We start from the raw sequence: 20,237 nt of genomic DNA, 5'->3' as shown, positions 1-20,237 counted from the left end.
GTCTAAACGATATCATGTAACACAAGTAATTCCCATGTCAATCATTTATAAATCCACCTCCCACCTCCGCCTTATTGCTATTCAGCAGCATGGCTATATGACAGCATGGTTGTACAACAGCATTGCTATACAACAGTGTGGTTATACAACAGCATAAATTATGCAACAGAATGGTTATCAATAGCACAACTATACAACAGCATGCTTAAACAGCATAATTATAAAACAGCAAAGTTATACAACAGCATGATTATCATTCGTGACCAACTCATGTTATCCCGGGACAAGCCGAATGGCGACTCGTACCCCTCTCGTGGCCATTTTTGCAACCTGGTTCCGTCTCAGCGCAAACGGGCATACCTAAAACAATTGTCAGCTCGTTGCGCAATGGTTCACATACTTGAATATTTCCCCATTTATTATTTATATTTCAGATGCAATTTAAAGCACATCAGGACATGCGGAATTATACAGTATGATTGAACACATTTAACTGTGTCTTGGGTATATTTTTAGATGCAAAACATATGTAAAAACAGAAATTATTTCTGAGGGATTCTTTGACGAAGAACAGATTCTGATTGGTTTGTCGTATTTTCACACATAACATTCATCGATAGGGGGACGAGTCTTCTTGTAGGTTACGGAAAGGGGCGAGTGGTGCCGAATGGGGGACGAGTCTTCTTTCAGGTTACGGAAAGGGGCAAGTGGTGACGAATGCATGATCATGGCACAAAAGAACAATACCCATCCCTGAAAACCAAAACTCTGTCACATCCTACTCCGGGAAACTGCTACAGAAAGCCTTGTACTGTAAGCTACAGATCAACCTGTTTTAACCAATCAGATTGTAATCTTCTGTTAGATTACAGAGCCAATCACAGCTCATCTCTTATTATACCTACAAAGCTGATATTTTTGTAATCACTTTGCTTGAATCTGCAGACACAAAATTTCAGAAAAAAGGGGGAAAAAAACAAACTATTTCTTCAGTAATGAAATTGCAGGTAAATTCTGGGGAGGAAAGGACAGTCCTTCTACTACAAAACAACATAGTTTCATTTTCATATATATTTCAACCAGTTTGGGAAATAAATGTAAATAAGTGATTTTAAATATGGATTCCATCATAAATATGAAAACAAGGATATATGGGGCGATTTTGTGTCATCAGTTCCTTTGCACTGATAAAATGTCCATATAACTAATTGTTCTTGTTATTCTATCTCATGTGGATGGAGGTGCTCCAAAGCAGTTTACCAGATAAAGTGGAACTATATTGAACAAACAAACTTAGGAATCATGCACGTTGTTGGGGATATTTTTTTTTATGAAATTGCGTGCTTAGTCTTAACTATAAACAAATATTTAAAAAATCATTCATGATCCCTTCTTTCTTTGTTCAATATATATGTTTTTCAGGATGCATCAAATTATGACGGTTGTTTAATAGTTGTCAGTATAGTGTAGCAACAGCAAAAGGATTATATCAAAGCAGGATTAGGATTATGTCAAAGCAGGATTAGGATTATATGGCGGCTTGGTTTCACATCAGAGTGTTGACCTTCAGAAGGATTTTCAGCAGCTTCTACTTTCTCTCCATCTGTTTTTCCTTCCATCTTCTCTCCATCTCCTTCAGCTGTTCCATCCTGGGTTGGAGATTTAGGTTTGTCTTCCTCCCCACCTTTAGCCTCCCCATCAGGCTTTTCCTCTTTCTCTCCATCCACTCCTTTCTCCGTGACAGCTGATGCCCGCCCTGACTCTATGTTAGGTGAAGGTTAAATAGACTATCAAACTACCATGTGTGTCTGGCTAATACTAAGTGTACGAGAAGTCAAACACAGTCAAACACTGTTGTGTCAAAGTAGAAGGGACCCTAGTAAATACTTCGAGTTTTTCGAGGTTTGACACAACCGAAAATGATGCATAAAGAATGAATAGGCACGGCCCAAGCTCTTATTTCGAGACAACCGTACGTTTGACAGACAAAAGTTCAACACAATGGTGTTTGACTGAGCCAGCAAATGAAGCTGGTATGCTGATGAGAGAGATAATTCTACAGTTTCTAAATGTGTATTCAAACACCGACAACCGTGAAACACAACCTGTAGAAGAGGGGTTGGGAGTGCAAATTCAAACTTTGCAGCGCACAAACCTTCTGGGTACCAAAATGTCTGAAGCTTTACAGTGCGCCTAGTTATTCTAGATAGTACTATTCCCATTTTCCCCATGTGGGGAATCAAACCCAGACGAGCGAACGCTTTAACCACTAGGCTAACCCACCGCCCCTCTTTGAAAGGAAGGGCAAATCTTTTTTTTAAATTCACAAGATAAGAACTATTTAATTTGGGGGCTAAAAACTGAGGACCATTTCTTCTAAATATTTTTCTGAAGCAAACTACAATTTCATAAAAATCTGTTCAACAAAGCACTACTTTAGGGGACAATTTAACAAGGACCACATCTAAATAAGATTTTAGATCATACAAGAAAAATAACATCACACTTAGACAAAAAAACAAACCCTAATATTCTAAGGTACATAAGTAAGAATCCAAAAGTGTATAAAATGGGGGGTGTCTTTGAAGAGACAGTAGTCCCCATGAGTTCTGGACAAGAGTCGGCCTGTGTGGGTCACTTAAAAAAATATTCTTCTTTCTCAAGACTCTCAAAGCTGACTGAATAAGGAGGGTGGATTATATTTTCTTATTTCATTTATAAGAAGGTTATAAGTCTGTAAGAGTAAACTTGTATGTAATTTACCATATAATTGAGAGTGTTGTCGATGCCATGAACCAAGTTGATCAACTTGATAAATATATGTTTAGATGAATATTCAAATGAGGTCACCTTGTTCTACTTTTGATAAGCACCATGCATCCAGCCAATAGGTTTGGATATATATTCCTCGGTGTGGGTGTTTTTGTATACACACAACTTCAAATCATTTGGCACTATAAAATAAAAGGGGCGTTTCACGCTAGCATGGTATTCATACATGATTTTTAAACTTATTCAGTGAGAGAAATTATGTCTTAAAAAAAGATTCTTTTGAAGAATGACATTGTATGATATTTTTATTTTCAAGAGACACCTTTGTGTTTCTGTATCGAAAATATCAAATATCAGGAATAAAACATATGTATTTTTCTCACCAAAGGCTAACATAATACAGTTTCTGATATATGATATCTATGATATGGTGAGTAGAGTGAGTGAGTTGGGTTTAACGTCACATTTAACAGTATTCCAGTTATATCACGGCATGACAGCTTAATGTGGGTGGAAAGCCCGAAGTGATGCAGGTCTCAAACGTTTTCCACATCAGTTAAGCCCACAAGCACGGGTATGGTGCTGACAAACCTAGACACATAATCGAGGTGAACCAGGATTCGAACCCACAATCCTAGGTTTCTGGCGTGTCCAAGGGACGCAACTCTGCATAGCGAATCGTGGTGCCTTAGACAACTGGGCCACCCGTATCCCCCCTTTATGATATGGAAACACTTGAATAATAATCACTATTTACCATTATTTGGCCACTAACTTCGACACGAAGTACACAGAAATGTGTCTAAGACCATGGTGACTACTAGGCTGTTTCCTGACAATATAACTTGCTACGAATAGCATGGCATGTTAAAAAAGTCAGAACCTAAGCAAAAACGAAATTTGAATTGAAACAGTTGTTTCCTAAAAGTGAAAACAAGTATTTTGAAAAATTAGGAGCAGGGTAATTTTAGAAGTGGGTTGGTCATGAGAAACTGAAAAATATTTTAAGAAGCTTTTTATGAGCTGCATGTGTTGTTATTCTGTTGCCTAGTTACCTTTTGAAAGTTTAATGAGTTAGTGAGTGAAAGGGTGAGGCTGATGACAGTTACATAAAGATCCAGCACATTTACAATTCTTTGTAGACAACTGGTGTTAATAATAGATGCATCGCCACTTAACAGTCCGCCCTGATTGCTGCAAGCCTGGGAACGAGGTGCTGTGTGGAAAACAGGCACGGGGATGGTCGGTAAACAGACTCGCTTCATTATCCAATTCACTCCCCTTCGAGGGAATCTTTACTTTTTTTCAAAAGGAATTTGTGATGATCTTTGGAAAGTAGGTTCACTCATACGTCTAGAGCAGTTTGAGCTCAGTGTACGGAGATAGTGCGTTCCTTGAAGTATCCAGCGTTTTGACAGGGTCTTCATAGACAGGACTTAGGACCATGTGAGACTTTAGAATTTGGATCAAATGAAAAGATCTTGGTAATTTGGAATCATGTGAATGGGTCTTTTACCATGGTAACTATTTGGATCTTGTGAAAAGGTATTTTTACTATTTGGCTGATGGGAATAGGTTTTTTTACTGTTTGGATCTAATTGAATCATGTGAAATGGTCTCTTTTCTAATTTGGATCTTGGGAAAAGGTATGTTTACTATTTGGCTGATGGGAATAGGTCTTTTTACTATTTGGATCTAATTGAATCATGTGAAATGGTCTCTTTTCTAATTTGGATCTTGGGAAAAGGTCTTTTACCATTTGGCTGATGTGAATAAGTCTCTCTACTATTTGGATCTTTTGAAAAAGTATTTTTACTATTTTTGATCATTTGTCCGGAGTCCATTGATAAAACAGGTCAACTATACCAAGCTCAGGAAAACAGACTGTAAATTTTATTGAGGCATTCTCCCTGCAATGGCTAAACCTTCAACTGATTCAGACACATCCAAGGACACCCAACATGCCAACAAACATCACCTTGAAAGTACAGCCCATGAAGACAGGTAGGTAAGTGTGTGCCTGTGTGCTGTGACACTGACATTCTCCACTCAATATTTTCAGATTATGAAACAGTCTCTCCATATTATCACTCTGTCTTAGTTTATGGACCAGGGCCCACTCGCACAAAGCGATCTTAGCCTTACGACTATCGTAAGCCAGTGTTAAAGTATGGGACTTACGATCACCTTAGCGCTAAGATGGCTTTGTGGAACCGGGACCAGAGCAGTACCTAATTTGGAATATTTTATACCTATAGAAATATTCCTTGAATCTACCCCCAATTTTTTTCATATTACCTCATTGAAATAACAATTACATCACAGTTACACATAGTTATTTTTTAAATGTCCTAATCTTACTGAAAGCTTTGATGAAGCTATTTACACTCATGCTTCTAAAATTCTGTCTACTCTAAGCTACATCATGCAAAAAAGTATTGTAACAAATAGGGCTTGGATGGGTAACTCAGGTACCTGGGTCGGGTGGGTACTGAGTAGGACCCGGGTACCCACAGGACTACCCGGACCCGTGGTTAGTCACATGATATATTGTTTAATGACAAAAGATATCTAGAACTCTATGGTTACACTACAAGTCACTAATGTTTGCATTTCTTTCTGACTATGCACCCATTCCTTCTGACTTTTTAAATGGTTGAATAAAGATATAACTTAAGTCAACTTCAGTGTATGCATGACCAGATCGTTTAATACATGTATCTAACTACGTTTTGCAAGTGCTGTGGTAAAAACAAATACCAAATCGGACATTTTGTATCTCTTGAGACCAACGGCGGGTACCCGGGTAGGGTCGGGTATTAGGGGGGGGGGGGGTACCCAGGTAGTAAATTTGGACTCGTCCCAGCCCTAGTAACAAACTAGAAACACTACATCTAAGACAAGGCACTAGCACACTTCATGCAAGGATCTCAACACAGGTACACAGTGCTCAGGGCCCACGAAACGATCTTAGTGCTAAAGTATGGGAGTTACAATCATCTTAGCGCTAAGACCGCTTTGTGGAACTGGGCCCTAATTCTAACTAGTTTAGACTAATCCACATTTCCAGTTGTACACAATATATATCATCACAAATTTGATTAAGTCAATAAACTTTAAAAAAATACATTTTACATATGTAAGAATACCCAGAAGAACAGTTTGGATGTACTGTTGTTCACTTTCAGAACTGTAAAAATAAACTGAGTATTTTGTTTTTAGGTATATTTTTGACCCAGAGAGCTCTTTCTTTGGAAAAAAGATCTCAAATGTAAAATGGCAAATCTAAAATTCAAATATTACCTTTAAATTTATTTAAAACAATGATCACTTAAACTGTGTACAACAGGATAGGAGGAGATACTATGACAAACAGTTGTCACAATTGTCACACTCTCACCTCCATCTTTAGTAGACTTGTCCTCCTTATCTTCATCATCATCTAACACAACAAGCAACAGTTGATAAATACTTACATAGAACTGGCTATTAGTTATTAGAACTTTGGCTTTAACTTCATAAAAAGTTCATAGAACTGTTGTTTTTTTGTGCATAGAACTTTGGCAATTGGTTCATAGAACTTTGGCTTTAACTTCATAAAAAGTTCATAGAACTGGGGTTTTTTTGTGCATAGAACTTAAGCAATTGGTTCATAGAACTTTGGCTATTAGTTCATAGAACTTTGGCTATTAGTTCATAGAACATACACTGTTCTGACAGCACACAGGCTATTTAGGATCAGTTTGTTTCGTATCAAGAAATATTGAGAAAATCTGGCCACAATGCCTTCCATACGCAGCCAACAGTAAGAATAATTGATGTGATTGTGGATACGTATAGATGTAATCAATTAATTGTGTCATGAAATTCAGAAACTATTTCTTTACGACAAACACAGTACATTTCCCTGAATGAACACACACGCAAACACAGAAATGGGTATTAATTTTGGATTAGCAATCAGGGCTAGATCGAGATCAATAAGATGAGAAACACACAAGCAACCCAAGGTGGGTCCAGAAAGACGTGCACAAAGATTTCACAGAGGATCAACACATGTTGTTTAGACCAAAACACTGAGTACATAGTGAGGTGTCAATTGGTATTAAACAGGAGCAAGTTTAGTATTTCATGTTGATACCACTGTATAATAACAACAAGCTGGTATGACACAGTGTTGAATACCAAAGCGTGTGATAATGTACTGAGGTAACAAGTTTCACTGACAAATATTAAAAACTCCCAACATCCCTGGGCTTATTCAATGACATTGTGTGTAGAGATGATTGATCACTGAAAGGAGCTTATGCACACTTGATGACCCACGCAACCCTGTCTCAGCTCCTTAGCACTACAATAGTTTTGTGGAAGGTACCCCCGAATGAGTGAGTGAGTGAGTATGGCTTTACGCCGCTTTTAGCAATATTCTAGCAATATCATGGTGAGGGACAACAGAAATGGGCTTCACACATTGTACCCTTGTGGGTAATTGAACCTGGGTGTTCAGCGTGACGAGTTTGATTGACCAAGTCAGCGAGCCTGACCACCCGATCCGAACACTGAGTGAGCAAGCAGTGAAAATATAAGGCAAGTAGCAGTGTTCGAAACTGTCAGTGAAAGTTATGTGGTCCTTGTAAAAAAATTAATGTTAGAAATTAAGAATAAGACATTATAGAAGAGGAACCCTGGGACCTCTTTAACATGCAATGGGTAAGAACAAGTGTTACATGGAGATTTGTAGAGATATGATGCCTTAGTCTAATACTACCCATCTTCCTGAGACAAGGGCGTTAGCTGACTATAAAAGTCCAGTTTACACCCTTGCCGAACTAGGCTGCAATTTCCAGGCTCAATTGTAGCACCACCAGTGTGATGCCCAGTCAAGACGATCTGATTGATAATCAAGATCTATATTGTAATATAAAGGGTCTTTCCCCGCAACATGCATCAAATCACTTGAGCACCTTGATTAAAAACATGAAAAGATTTGCAAAATAACTGTTGACGCCAAGTTGGCGGTACACATGCTTTGCAAAGCCTGCAGTTGACATAAATCTGCATGTTGAAATCCAAGTTGTTTACGAAGCGGATGTCTAGTTCATTACGCAATTTTGATAGGGCTTTTCATAGACACGGTAGTCCAACCTCAATGTAACTCCAGAATTTCAGGCTAGTTCGACAAGGGTGGAAACTGAACTTTTATAGTCAGTTAACTACCTTGCCTCAGGAAGAGGAATACAGCCACACACAGAAATAGGGTGAGCATAGAGAGAGCATAGAGTGAGCATAGAGTGAGCATATAGTGAGCAATTCTAAAGCATCATGTAACAAGTAGGTAAGAAAATGTGAGTCCAAAACAATCACACAGTCAGAGAAGACAGAACATAAAGTGGGCATAGAGTGAGCATGGAGTGAACATGCAGTGAGCATACACTGAACATAGAGTGGACATAGGGTGAATATAGGGTGAGCATAGAGTGAGCATATCTAAAGCCTGATATAAGTAGTACCATCTGCCCTCTCCTTCTCCTCCTCGGCCTCGAGTTCTGCCAGCTCTGCTGTTATAACAAAGCCATACACATCCTTTGTTAGTCAGACACACATCACACACATGTACACACGTACACACGTACACACGTACACAGCACTACTGGTGCTAGGCAGCACTCCATATCATTCCCACTGAGAAAATATGCCAATCATAAGCAATCAAATAAAAAATATTATACAGGATGTAAAGAATGAAAAAATGTTTAGTCATGCAACCAGTCTACCACAGAACCACGACCATAAAACAGAGAAATCAAACTAATTATGGAGAGAGAAATTCAATTAAATCATCACAAAGAAATCAATGCCAAAGCCACAATGATTATTGCAATAACGATGAATATTTTTAAAATTTGCTTAAAAATATATATCTAAAATATCAATTTTAATCAAAAATCTTGTATGCATTATTAGTATTGCCATATCAGAATCCCACACCTCCCCCTCTACACCCATCAGAATCCCCACACCTCCCCCTCTACACCAATCAGAATCCCACACCTCCCCCTCTACACCCATCAGAATCCCCACACCTCCCCCTCTACACCAATCAGAACCCCACACCTCCCCCTCTACACCAATCAGAACCCCACACCTCCCCCTCTACACCAATCAGAACCCCACACCTCCCCCTCTTCACCAATCAGAACCCCACACCTCCCCCTCTACACCAATCAGAACCCCACACCTCCCCCTCTTCACCAATCAGAACCCCACACCTCCCCCTCTTCACCAATCAGAACCCCACACCTCCCCCTCTACACCAATCAGAATCCCACACCTCCTCCTCTACACCCATCAGAATCCCACACTTCCTCTACACCCACTAGAATCCCCACACCTCCTCCTCTACACCCACTAGAATCACCACACGTCCTCCTCTACACCCATCAGAATCACCACACCTCCTCCTCTACACCCACCAGAATCCCCACACCTCCTTCTCTACACCCATCAGAACCCCCACACCTCCTTCTCTACACCCATCAAAATCCCCACACCTCCTCCTCTCCACCAATCAGAATTCCCACACCTCCTCCTCTACACCCACCGAAAACCCACACCTCCTTCTCTACACCCATCAGAATCCCCACACCTCCTCCTCTACACCCACCAGAATACCCACACCTCCTTCTCTACACCCCTCAAAATCCCCACACCTCCTCCTCTCCACCAAGCAGAATCCCCACACCTCCTCCTCTCCACCCATCAGAATCCCAACACCTCCTCCTCTACACCCTCCTCTACACCCATCAGAATCCCCACACCTCCTCCTCTACACCCATCAGAATCCCCACACCTCCTCCTCTACACCCATCAGAATCCCCACACCTCCTCCTCTACACCCATCAGAATCCCCACACCTCCTCCTCTACACCCATCAGAATCCCCAAACCTCCTCCTCTACACCCATCAGTCTTCCCCTATAACACTTTTCCCTACACTGACCTGCTTCTTTAGCTGCTGCTGCTGCTTCGGCCTCTGCATCCATCTGCTCCTTGATTTTGGCCTTGACCGTGGTGACGGCAGCCTCTGTAGCCTCGTCACGCACCTGCTGCATGGCCTTCTCCTTCTCCTCCGCCATCCTCGGCTTGATCAGCTCCGTCATGTTGAGCACCTGGAGGGGAAGTGATGCTATAGAGCTGCTGTGCACAACACAGGCATACACATGGACACTCACATCATATTTTCGCCTATATATATCTTGTTGTCTTCAGTTTTGACTATGACACAGATTATGTTTAAGAGCTGTTTTGATTGATACTTTACATTTTCATCTATTATATACAAAACATATGCACAAAACAGGAGTGACAGTTTTTGAAGAAAATATAAATTGTTGTGTGCATCAAGGGAGACAACTCTGAGATCTTGTCGATCCACGTGACGTAAAGTTTGTTTGAAATGATACATTCTCATATCAATTACATAATAGAAGCAAAACACAAACAATCATAGAAACAAATTGATAATTGAAATATTTTGGAGAGAAAAGGAAAATTGAAATCCCATGCCCCAGCACTGCCAGGAAACCACACATAACAATGCTTTTGTCGTCGAAATGAAAACCTAATTTCTGCTCAAAACACACAATAACACACACACACACATAAAAAAAAAGCCATCATGTTAAGTTTTATGCAGCGGAAGCAGTAAAATTAAGTGAAATCCCTTCTTTATTGCTGCCTGAGGTATAAGGTAGGCAGCAGACTAAGCCATTAAAATATGCATCAGGGGAGACAACTCTGATCAGTTGTGGCATTCTCTCACCTGTGCACCATATTTCTGTGCCAGTAGATGACTCAGTGTGGTCTTCCCTGATAGGGGCTGCCCCAGCACACAGAACTTGGCAGCAGGGCGGGGCTGTGGGGGGAGGAGGTAGGGGCGGGGGTTCTTGAGGAACTTCTCCATTGCTTCCCCGCTGGACAGGAAGTACATCTTGTCCAGGAAGCTGTGAATAACAGATAACACTAGAAAACTATTTCTCAAGGAGACTGGATCTAGGCAAATATCAGGAGTCATCAAATAAACATTACTACTGATGTCTGTGTCATGGCATGTATACAAAACCACCCGTGAAGATCCGGGGTAGAATAGGTCTTCAGCAACCTATGCTTGCCGTAAAAGGCGACTTTGCTTGTCGTAAAAGGCGACTAACGGGATCGGGTGGTCAGGCTCGCTGACTTGGTGGATGCATGTCATCAATCCCAATTGCATGGATTGGTTCTTATGATATTAATCACTGGATTGTCTGGTCCAGACTCGATTATTTACAGACCGCTGTCATATAGCTGGAATATTGCTGAGTGCGGCGTTAAACAACAAACCAACCAACTTATACAAAACCGCCATGTGTCTACAATCATACACTCTAGGGCTGGGACGAGTCCAAATTTACTACCCAGGTACCCAACCCCCTATTACCCGATAAAAGCCAAAAGAGGATTCATTTTGCTAAAGATACTGAATCAAGCTCCTTCCCAGCGTGTGACACCTTCGTTACACTCTTGGTAACATTGCTTGGCCTCTAACCCCAAATGTAGTAACGTTCATACTTTTCTTTGGGAATGCCATCATAGTTCAATTTGAAAAGGTTTACGACTGACCATGTTTTCCAGATGAATTTACTTTGTTGTTTTGATAATCAGATTGGTTCAAGATTGCAGACTAAAGGAAAATCAACGAACTTATCCCTTACATTCTTACTATATCAATTAAAGATGATAGTTTTAATGAAATAGAAATCCAAATTGACAAACAAAGAAAGTAATTAATCAGGGGTAAGTGTATTTGGCTTCACGACAGTCGTCATTTGTTTGTAAACAAAACGGTCATTCGGTTGCGAGTTCAACTCCAAGCATGGTTGGGGCCACCTATCACAGTGGGGAGTTTTGACTGGTGGCAGCGATAGTATAAAGAGCTCCGCGAACGGGCTTTCGCTGCGAGGAGCTTGGATATCGAATCTGAGCCAATGCAAAAATAGTCTACTATGATGTCATCTCAAAGCATCAGCGGCAATTTACTGAACGTTCCATAAGTTTTGTCAAATATAAAACTACCACACAAGTTCTTTAGACAAAAAATACCATATATACTTTTTAGTACTTTCTTTGGTAAGGAGAGCAGTGGAGTGTGTAGCAAGTGGCTGACTTGCAGGTCTGTGACTTTTCCCACTAACCAGAAGCCCCAGTCCAGTAATATTTCTCTCTGTCTAGTAGACTCAGCTTACAGTACCCCATAGATTAACATTAAAAGCTATTCAAAATGTTGCCAATAGATGAGTTTGGACTCGTAGGCTTACAAGTATTTGGCACGGAATTTTGTTGCATTAGATGATTGAATGGGTACTTAATAACTAGAAATATACACGCTTTTATTGTAATATCAAAAGTAGACCTATATGTATGTTTATATGTATATATTCTTGTGAGTGAGTGAGTGAGTGAAATGGGTTAAACGCCGCTTTTAACAGTATTCCAGTTATATCGCTACATGTCAGCTTAATGTGGGAAGAAAGCCCAAAGTGATGCAGGTCTCTGACGTTTACCACTTCGGTGAAACCCACGAGCACGGGTATGGTGCTGACAAACCTTGAAACATAATCGGGGCTAACCGGGATTCGAACCCACAATCATAGGGTTCTGGTGTGCCCAAGGGACGCAACTCTGCACGGCGAATCGCGGCGCCTTGGACGACTAGGCCACCTGTGCCCCCATATATTCTTGGATAATTAGCTTCTTATACAACAATGGACAACAGTTAAACTATTCACCTGACAGCAAACTCTGGTTTTCCATTGACAACATTTCCCTCAAACAGAGCCACAGGACAACTGCGAGCCCAGCGACTACGGCGCCAGCGGAACCGAGGGGCCACCATCTGTTTGGCTGCAATCTGCCGCATCAGCTCATCTGTCTGGATGTCCTCGGAAATGTCGTCCTCCTCAGGGTCATACAGCCTTATCGGGACAGCAGCAGGACGGAGGACGAAGCAGCTCAGCCTCTGCATCAGGTGCTGTAACAGGTACACAATGGATAGTGTTGTTTTATATTAGCAGCATCATAATCATAATCAGCATTATCATCATGCCTCATAATTAAGCCGGCCCGTGAAGATCCGGGGTAGAACAGGTCTTCAGCAACCCATGCTTGCCGTAAAAGGCGACTATGCTTGTCGTAAGAGGCGACAAACGGGATCGGGTGGTCAGGCTCGCTGACTTGGTTGATGAATGTCATCGATTCCAATTGTGTGGATCGATGCTCATGATGTCAATCACTGGGTTGTCTTGTCCAGACTCGATTACTTACAGAACGCCATCATATAGCTGGAGTATTGCTGAGTGCGGCGTCAAAAAAAACAAAAACAAAACAAACAGTTGGTCGAATGCGTAGATTGAGACATAACTAGTGTGTCCCCTTTGTTAATGTCCCTACCTTGAAGAGCGTGAGGCTGCTGAGGTTGCCGTCCATCTCCACCAGGTACTGCTGGTCATGGTCAGCCATGTAGTCCTGGAAAAGGGATCGGCTGGTCAAAATGGCCGCTGAGTATAACACGAGGCATACAGTGAGTCAGTCAAACATGTGTGATAGTATTGTCATGTGGCAGTAGAAACTGCTGTTAATGTATTTGAGGTGATTGTCAGTAGCAGGAGAATATTGAAATACATTTAAATATCAACTGATGCCGCTTACCTCTGTTAAAATCTGGCCATGACAGCACTTTTACTGGTACAGTGTTCCCTCGTTATTGCGCCCTTCAATATAGCGCTAACTCGGTTATAGCGCGCGGTAAAGCATGGCTCCCAAAATTACCTAACATCTTCAATAAACTCAAGTTTTCCAATGACACGATTATTTCAATATTCTGCTCCCATCGACACTCACCAAAAATATATTTACCACAGTTTCAACAGCCACATAACACTGGCCTCGATAGTCACTGGTTACTGCAGGTGGTCAAGGTACAAGGAAGGTGTATGTAACAGACTGGCCTCGATAGTCACTGGTTACTGCAGGTGGTCAATGTACAAGGAAGGTGTATGTAACAGACCGACCTCGATAGTCACTGGTTACTGCAGGTGGTCAATGTACAAGGAAGGTGTATGTAACAGACCGACCTCAATAGTCACAGGTTACTGCAGGTGTGTATGTTTACAGACCGACCTCGATAGTCACAGGTTACTGCAGGTGTGTATGTATACAGACTGACCTTGATAGTCACTGGTTACTGCAGGTGTGTATGTATACAGACTGACCTCGATAGTCACTGGGTACTGCAGGTGTGTATGTATACAGACTGACCTTGATAGTCACAGGTTACTGCAGGTGTGTATGTATACAGACTGACCTTGATAGTCACTGGGTACTGCAGGTGTGTATGTTTACAGACTGACCTCGATAGTCACAGGTTACTGCAGGTGTGTATGTATACAGACTGACCTCGATAGTCACTGGGTACTGCAAGTGTGTATGTTTACAGACTGACCTCGATAGTCACTGGGTACTGCAGGTGTGTATGTTTACAGACTGACCTCGATAGTCACTGGGTACTGCAGGTGTGTATGTATACAGACTGACCTTGATAGTCACTGGGTACTGCAGGTGTGTATGTTTACAGACTGACCTCGATAGTCACAGGTTACTGCAGGTGTGTATGTTTACAGACCGACCTCGATAGTCACTGGGTACTGCAGGTGTGTATGTTTACAGACTGACCTCGATAGTCACTGGGTACTGCAGGTGTGTATGTTTACAGACTGACCTTGATAGTCACTGGGTACTGCAGGTGTGTATGTTTACAGACTGACCTCGATAGTCACTGGGTACTGCAGGTGTGTATGTTTACAGACCGACCTCGATAGTCACTGGGTACTGCAGGTGTGTATGTTTACAGACCGACCTCGATAGTCACTGGGTACTGCAGGTGTGTATGTTTACAGACCGACCTCGATAGTCACTGGGTACTGCAGGTGTGTATGTTTACAGACCGACCTCGATAGTCACTGGGTACTGCAGGTGTGTATGTTTACCTCGAGGATACGCAGCATGTTGGTCTTGTACTTGCGCAGGTTCTCCTCCACCTGGTCCGGGAGATCCTCAGGTCTCCTGATGAGTCTCTCCAGGATCTCCGGTGGCAGCTCAATCAGCGGCTCATCCCCCTGGTCACAAAGACAGCACACAGTCCTATATCACACTCGCCAGGAAGGCTAGCACATGCATGTTCTTAAATGTTCAAAATTCTTGTCTGTTCTTGTCTTCATTATTTAAGTTAAAGCAGTTGTTATGAGTGAGTGAATGAGTTTGATTAAACGCCGCTTTTTACAGTATTCCAGTAATATCACAGCGTGCTAGTTTAATGTGGGAGGAAAGCCTGAAGTGATGCAGGTCTCAGGCATTTATCACTTCGGTGAAAGCCACGAGCACGTGTATGGTGCTGCCAAACCTAGAAACATAATCGTGGCGAATCGGGATTCGAACCCACAGTCACTGGTCTACCAGTAGGTTACAACTCTGCACAGCAAATTGCGGCGCCTTAGACAACTGTCCCCCAGTTGTTATACATACAGTATGTAACATTTGTGTGTTCATGATTTATGGAAATGAGAAGTTGGAAATGTCAGCTGCAGATATGTAGAAATATGACATATATGTTTCATGGCTGGTTAGTTTTAAGTCCCTATTTCTAACAATGTGAAGATCATTTAGAATTTTCTTTAATTCTCTTTAAAGGTAATCTCAACTAAACAATTCACTTAAACTATGAAAAAAAGAAAAATATTACAGCACTAGTCACCTTCCACAGAAGAATGATATCAATGTGATTATGGTAATATATATACAGTATATTTCCATTGTATTATGGGCTGGTGGCCTGAAGAACCGAATACCGTCTGTCTGTCTGTCTGATTTTTGTCATGCCCTGGAGATGGTACACAGTTTAACCCATTATTAAATCTATTTTTTTGGTGAAATCTTGATTAATAACATGGATAAGTAGTAATATCCCTTTATCATTTACAGTGAAATCCTGTTAGTCTGACAGGTGGTGTTCCTACTGAAATTGTCCACACTTACAAAATTCCAGTTAAACAATACATGGTTATGGTGAGGTGAGGTGAGGTGAAATGGGGTTTAACGTCGCGTCCAAGATTATTGCACTTATATAGCGACGTGCATGTACTTGTGTGTGTTTGTGTGGCTGCTTGTACTAGTCCGGACTGATGCCGATTTCTAGTGCTAGCTCACTGAGATACCATGCTGCAGTTTAACATGAATACCCCACTCAGACACAGTATACTGACTCCGAGCCGACCAGTCCTTGTTTTAGCCCCTTAATGCCAAGCGCCAGACAGGGTAACAACAAGTACCATCTTTTAACGTCTTTTGGTATGACGCGGTCGGGGATCGAACTCCGGACCTTCCGCTCTCCGGGCGGCCGCTCTACCACTAGACCACGGAGGCGGTCACATGGTTATGGAGTACTGTCACTTTGTTAACATGAAAACATTCCCAGCAGTAATCCTCATGGGATCGGTGTAGACATGGCCTGTACACTTCTGTTTGAACTCTTTACCTCATTGGCTGTCTCTTCTTCCTCAGCCTCTTCCTCCTCCTCTTCTTCTTCCTCGCCATCCTTCTCTTCTGACTAGAAATAGAATAAAATACACTCATAGTTTGCGAATTTACATATTTTCACAGCATTTCAAACATTAATTGTCGGTTGTATTCACCTATAAATCTTATCTGTACTCTTCAGCCAGTTTAGTAATAAGTTTTAGAGAGTTATCTCCCCTTGACCATTTTGGTATATCCCTTGTGTAAGGAAGTGAGTGAGTGAGTGAGTATGGTTTTACGCCGCTTTTAGCAATATTCCAGCAATATCACGGCGGGGGACACCAGAAATGGGCTTCACACATTGTACCCATGTCGGGAATCGAACCCGGGTCTTCGGCGTGACGAGCGAACGCTTTAACCACTAGGCTACCCGACCGCCCCCTTGTGTAAGGAAAAAATACAAGTTGTAACCTCACAAAAACTTATAGATAATACATTAGTAATAAAACATTTTATCTCTAAACTTACAACTTTGACAATCTTCTCTGGAGCGTACACCTCCTTTGTGTATATTTCTCCCGAGATGGGGTCAATCTTGCAGCCGAGCCGTCTTTTCTCGATATCCCGATCTGGAATCTACAAGCGAAAATAATGTGACAAAATGGTATTAGAATTTAATAAGAATTTTCGGAACATATAGATTTTATTTCTTTAGAAAAATGTCAACCTCAAAACTAATCATAATGAAAACATATATTTGTGACACATATTCATTGGTATTTCAAATTGTGGTATACCCGTATACTGGTAATACCACACACCTCTATTCATCACATCCTGATCATGGATCATTGCTCATGCTATCAACCACTGGTTCCTCAGGTCAAGACTGGATAACTTACAGGTACAACCCTGACCCTAGCAGTCGGAGAGTAACATTCACTCACTTATATCTCCGATTTTGATAAGAACATATTTGCTATATTCTTGTTTATTTGTTTTTTATTTTTGCAGTTATTGCTATTCTTGTTACGATATGTATGGTTTGTTTGTTAGTTTGTTTGTTTGTTAGTTTGTCACCTCACTCCAGCGTAAAGACATAAGAGGCTGGGGCCCTGTTCTAACCCAGGTCCTCATAAGGTTGTCTTATGCCTACCTTCAAGTTAATGATAAAGTCTGGCTTCAGTTTCCAGTTGCGGATGAGTTCCAGCTGGTCCCGGATCGTCATATGTTCCTCCGACAGGCAGGGGAAGTCATCCAGCATGTAGCCTGAAGGGGAGACAACTCAAGGTCACATTCTATTTGTCTTAATATTCTTGGCTCAAGGTCACCCTTAAAACTACTACTACTCGTGGTATTAAAGCTAACGATTCACAAAATATTCAGTGCGTATTGCATTGTGAGCTGAAATATTTGTACCAAATGATATATAATGAAAGTGTGTTTTTGTGTGTTTGTTAACAAAAGGTTGACTCTTTTGGAAACAAAATGGTATATTGAATTTTGGAGACACTTTGCAAAGACTCATGTCATGTTACATAAAAACTTACTCTACATAAAACATTAACAGAAACAATTTTGAAATATGTAAGTACATGTGTGATATATAATGGTTATTTTCAGAAACAAATGGCATAAGCTAAGTATTTCCTGAGCTGCAGAACACTGCTGAACTAACAACATAGACCTAGGCAGCTTCCAATGTTCCAAATTCATCCCTGAGAAGCATCCCATCAAGTTTCAAGGTAACTGAACATCAACATTTCCACCCTTGTCTTCACATTACTGTGCAACACCCAGGAACATCTGCTTGCATCATCATCCAACTCACCATGATGAGCAACCTCCGGTGAGTTGACTTTGTCGTCGATCATCTTGATGACGGTATCCTCTGGAATGGCTTCTCCGCGATTCAGAATCTCCAGACACTTGAGTCCCATTTCTGTCTGCAACTCGATGTTCTGCTGGAGCAGGTCCGTGGCTGCAAGATTCATGTACACTTCACTATCTGTACATATTGTCACAAGTCCGTAAACACAACCTAAAATGCCTTTCAGTAGACCCGTGAAGATTCCAGGGTAGAATAGGTCTTCAGCAACCCATGCTTGTCGTAAAAGGCGACTAACGGGATTTGGTGGTCAGGCTCGCTGACTTGGTTGATGCATGTCATCGATCCCAATTGCGTGGATCGATGCTCATGACATTAATCACTGGATTGTCTGGTCCAGACTCGATTATTTACAGACCGCCGTCATATAGCTGGAATATTGCTGAGTGAGGCGTTAAACAACAAACCAACCAACCAACCAACCAACCTTTCAGTAGAGCTGGAATGACTAATTTAATAATTGGTAAAGAATTCGATGAGAAAATCAGAATGAATTTTCATCTATATCTAATCGGATATGTCCAAAAAATGTTTAGGAATTTGAATATATAGGATGTAATACTATATTCATTTTAATATAATTCAATAAATGGCAGATTGATGCTCATGATGTCAATCACTGGACTGTCTAATCCAGACTCGATTATTTACAAACAGCTGTCATATAGCGGGAACAGTGCATCGTTAAACAAACAACCAATAACTAGCAATAAGGCAATAACAACAATAATAATCATAAATTCTTATCTGATTGTCCAGTGGACCCCAAACCCTCCCAACACCCATATACTTAACAATTAAAAAAAATCTGAACCTCATATTCCGTGAAGATAAAATATCTAATACAGAAGTTATTTCATTTGTTAAGGAAGGATTTTAATTCCCTCAAAACTACATACCAAAACAATATAACAATAGGACTTATCTAGGATTCCAAACTAAGTGCCCTTTAAAGGCAATGGGAAATAATGGTAATATTGTCAAAAATTTGATTTTTTAAATGTTCGTAAATTCTGAGGAATTAGGAAATTGTTATAAAATGTCATGTGATGCCGAGTGAGTGCCAAATATCGGAATCTGAGCAGGTTGAGATAAATCCATTTACAAGGACTTAAGTTGTTGAGGTATTAGTCTCTAGCTATTATTCTTGGACAAGATTGACCATGACTCACAGTTGATCAGTTCACACCTCCACTCCTGAGCCAGTCGTCTAGCCATTGTTGTCTTCCCTACCCCCGGCTTTCCAATCACGATAAAACATGTAGGCTTCGAGTGAAGGAATCGAAGTTCAGCCTGTAAGAAATGAAACCATTATCATAAAATTGTGTAGGACAACAACAAAAGATGGGTCAAACTTGAATTCACTGATCAAATTATTCTTTGAAGAAGTGAGTGAGTGACTTGGGTTTAACGCCGCTTTTAACAGTATTCCAGTTATGCCCGAAGTGATGCAGGTCTCAGACGTTTACCACTTTGGTAAAACCCACGAGCACAGGTATGGTGCTGACAAACCTAGAAACATAATCGGGGCGAACCAGGATTCGAACCAACAATCATAGGTTTCTGGCATGCCCAAGGGACGCAACTCTGCACAGGGAATTGCAGCGACTTTTACAACTGGGCCACCCGCCCCCTTTGAAGAAGTAAAAACAGAAGTAAAATGAATTGTTCAAAAAGTACAAGATACAAATAAGTAACTCTTAAAAACATCCTTGTGAGCCTATAATGGGTGGAAATAAATCTGCAAAATGACCGACCAGTTCGTAATCAGAATTGTTATTGTGTACCTCATCCTCCTCATATGGATCCATTTCTAGGTTCTTCAACATGGCCTCCATCTCGGATGATGTTCCGGAGGGCTCTGGGATGCTCACAGCCTCCAGGGTTGGCTGAATCACAGACATTCAAACATGTACTACTGTCACAAGAATATTCACAAGGAAACATAGCTACGAGGGCTCATGTGTTCAAGG

The 20,237-nt window shown here is 41.2% G+C and overlaps 1 protein-coding gene and 1 long non-coding RNA gene across 12 annotated transcripts in view; one reads left to right on the top strand and one right to left on the bottom strand.

Moving 5' to 3' along the window:
* LOC124138984 (adenylate kinase 9-like) overlaps positions 1-20,237 on the bottom strand; it is a 64,017-nt gene that overhangs the window by 41,318 nt on the left and 2,462 nt on the right. For 4 of the 9 annotated variants that reach the window (XM_048383677.1, XM_048383676.1, XM_048383679.1 and 1 more), the window contains 14 exons: positions 20,052-20,153; positions 19,437-19,557; positions 18,208-18,357; positions 17,533-17,645; positions 16,905-17,012; positions 16,396-16,467; positions 14,852-14,980; positions 13,257-13,331; positions 12,596-12,837; positions 10,594-10,774; positions 9,772-9,940; positions 8,283-8,330; positions 6,173-6,214; positions 1,565-1,762 (listed from right to left, as the gene is read on the bottom strand). In XM_048383677.1, the coding sequence (XP_048239634.1) occupies positions 1,565-1,762; positions 6,173-6,214; positions 8,283-8,330; positions 9,772-9,940; positions 10,594-10,774; positions 12,596-12,837; positions 13,257-13,331; positions 14,852-14,980; positions 16,396-16,467; positions 16,905-17,012; positions 17,533-17,645; positions 18,208-18,357; positions 19,437-19,557; positions 20,052-20,153 (1,750 nt within the window). The remainder of the gene's footprint in view (positions 1-1,564; positions 1,763-6,172; positions 6,215-8,282; positions 8,331-9,771; positions 9,941-10,593; positions 10,775-12,595; positions 12,838-13,256; positions 13,332-14,851; positions 14,981-16,395; positions 16,468-16,904; positions 17,013-17,532; positions 17,646-18,207; positions 18,358-19,436; positions 19,558-20,051; positions 20,154-20,237) is intronic. The other 5 variants (XM_048383681.1, XM_048383678.1, XM_048383682.1 and 2 more) reach the window with 5 other exon arrangements.
* On the top strand, positions 3,615-20,218 carry LOC124138986. 3 transcript variants are annotated; one of them, XR_007218282.1, is made up of 6 exons: positions 3,615-4,317; positions 4,713-4,776; positions 12,643-12,846; positions 17,563-17,666; positions 18,000-18,121; positions 20,082-20,218. It is a non-coding gene; the product is annotated as an uncharacterized LOC124138986 (long non-coding RNA). The 3 variants fall into 3 exon arrangements; XR_007218281.1 differs by having other exon boundaries at positions 3,615-4,218; positions 17,563-18,121; XR_007218280.1 differs by having other exon boundaries at positions 17,563-18,121.

The sequence above is a fragment of the Haliotis rufescens genome, unplaced genomic scaffold, assembly GCF_023055435.1.
Source record: "Haliotis rufescens isolate VD_foot unplaced genomic scaffold, xgHalRufe1.0.p SCAF_5, whole genome shotgun sequence".
Taxonomy (NCBI): domain Eukaryota; kingdom Metazoa; phylum Mollusca; class Gastropoda; order Lepetellida; family Haliotidae; genus Haliotis; species Haliotis rufescens.
Note: the sequence above shows the minus strand (reverse complement) of the source record. Positions and strands in the feature narration are given on the sequence as shown.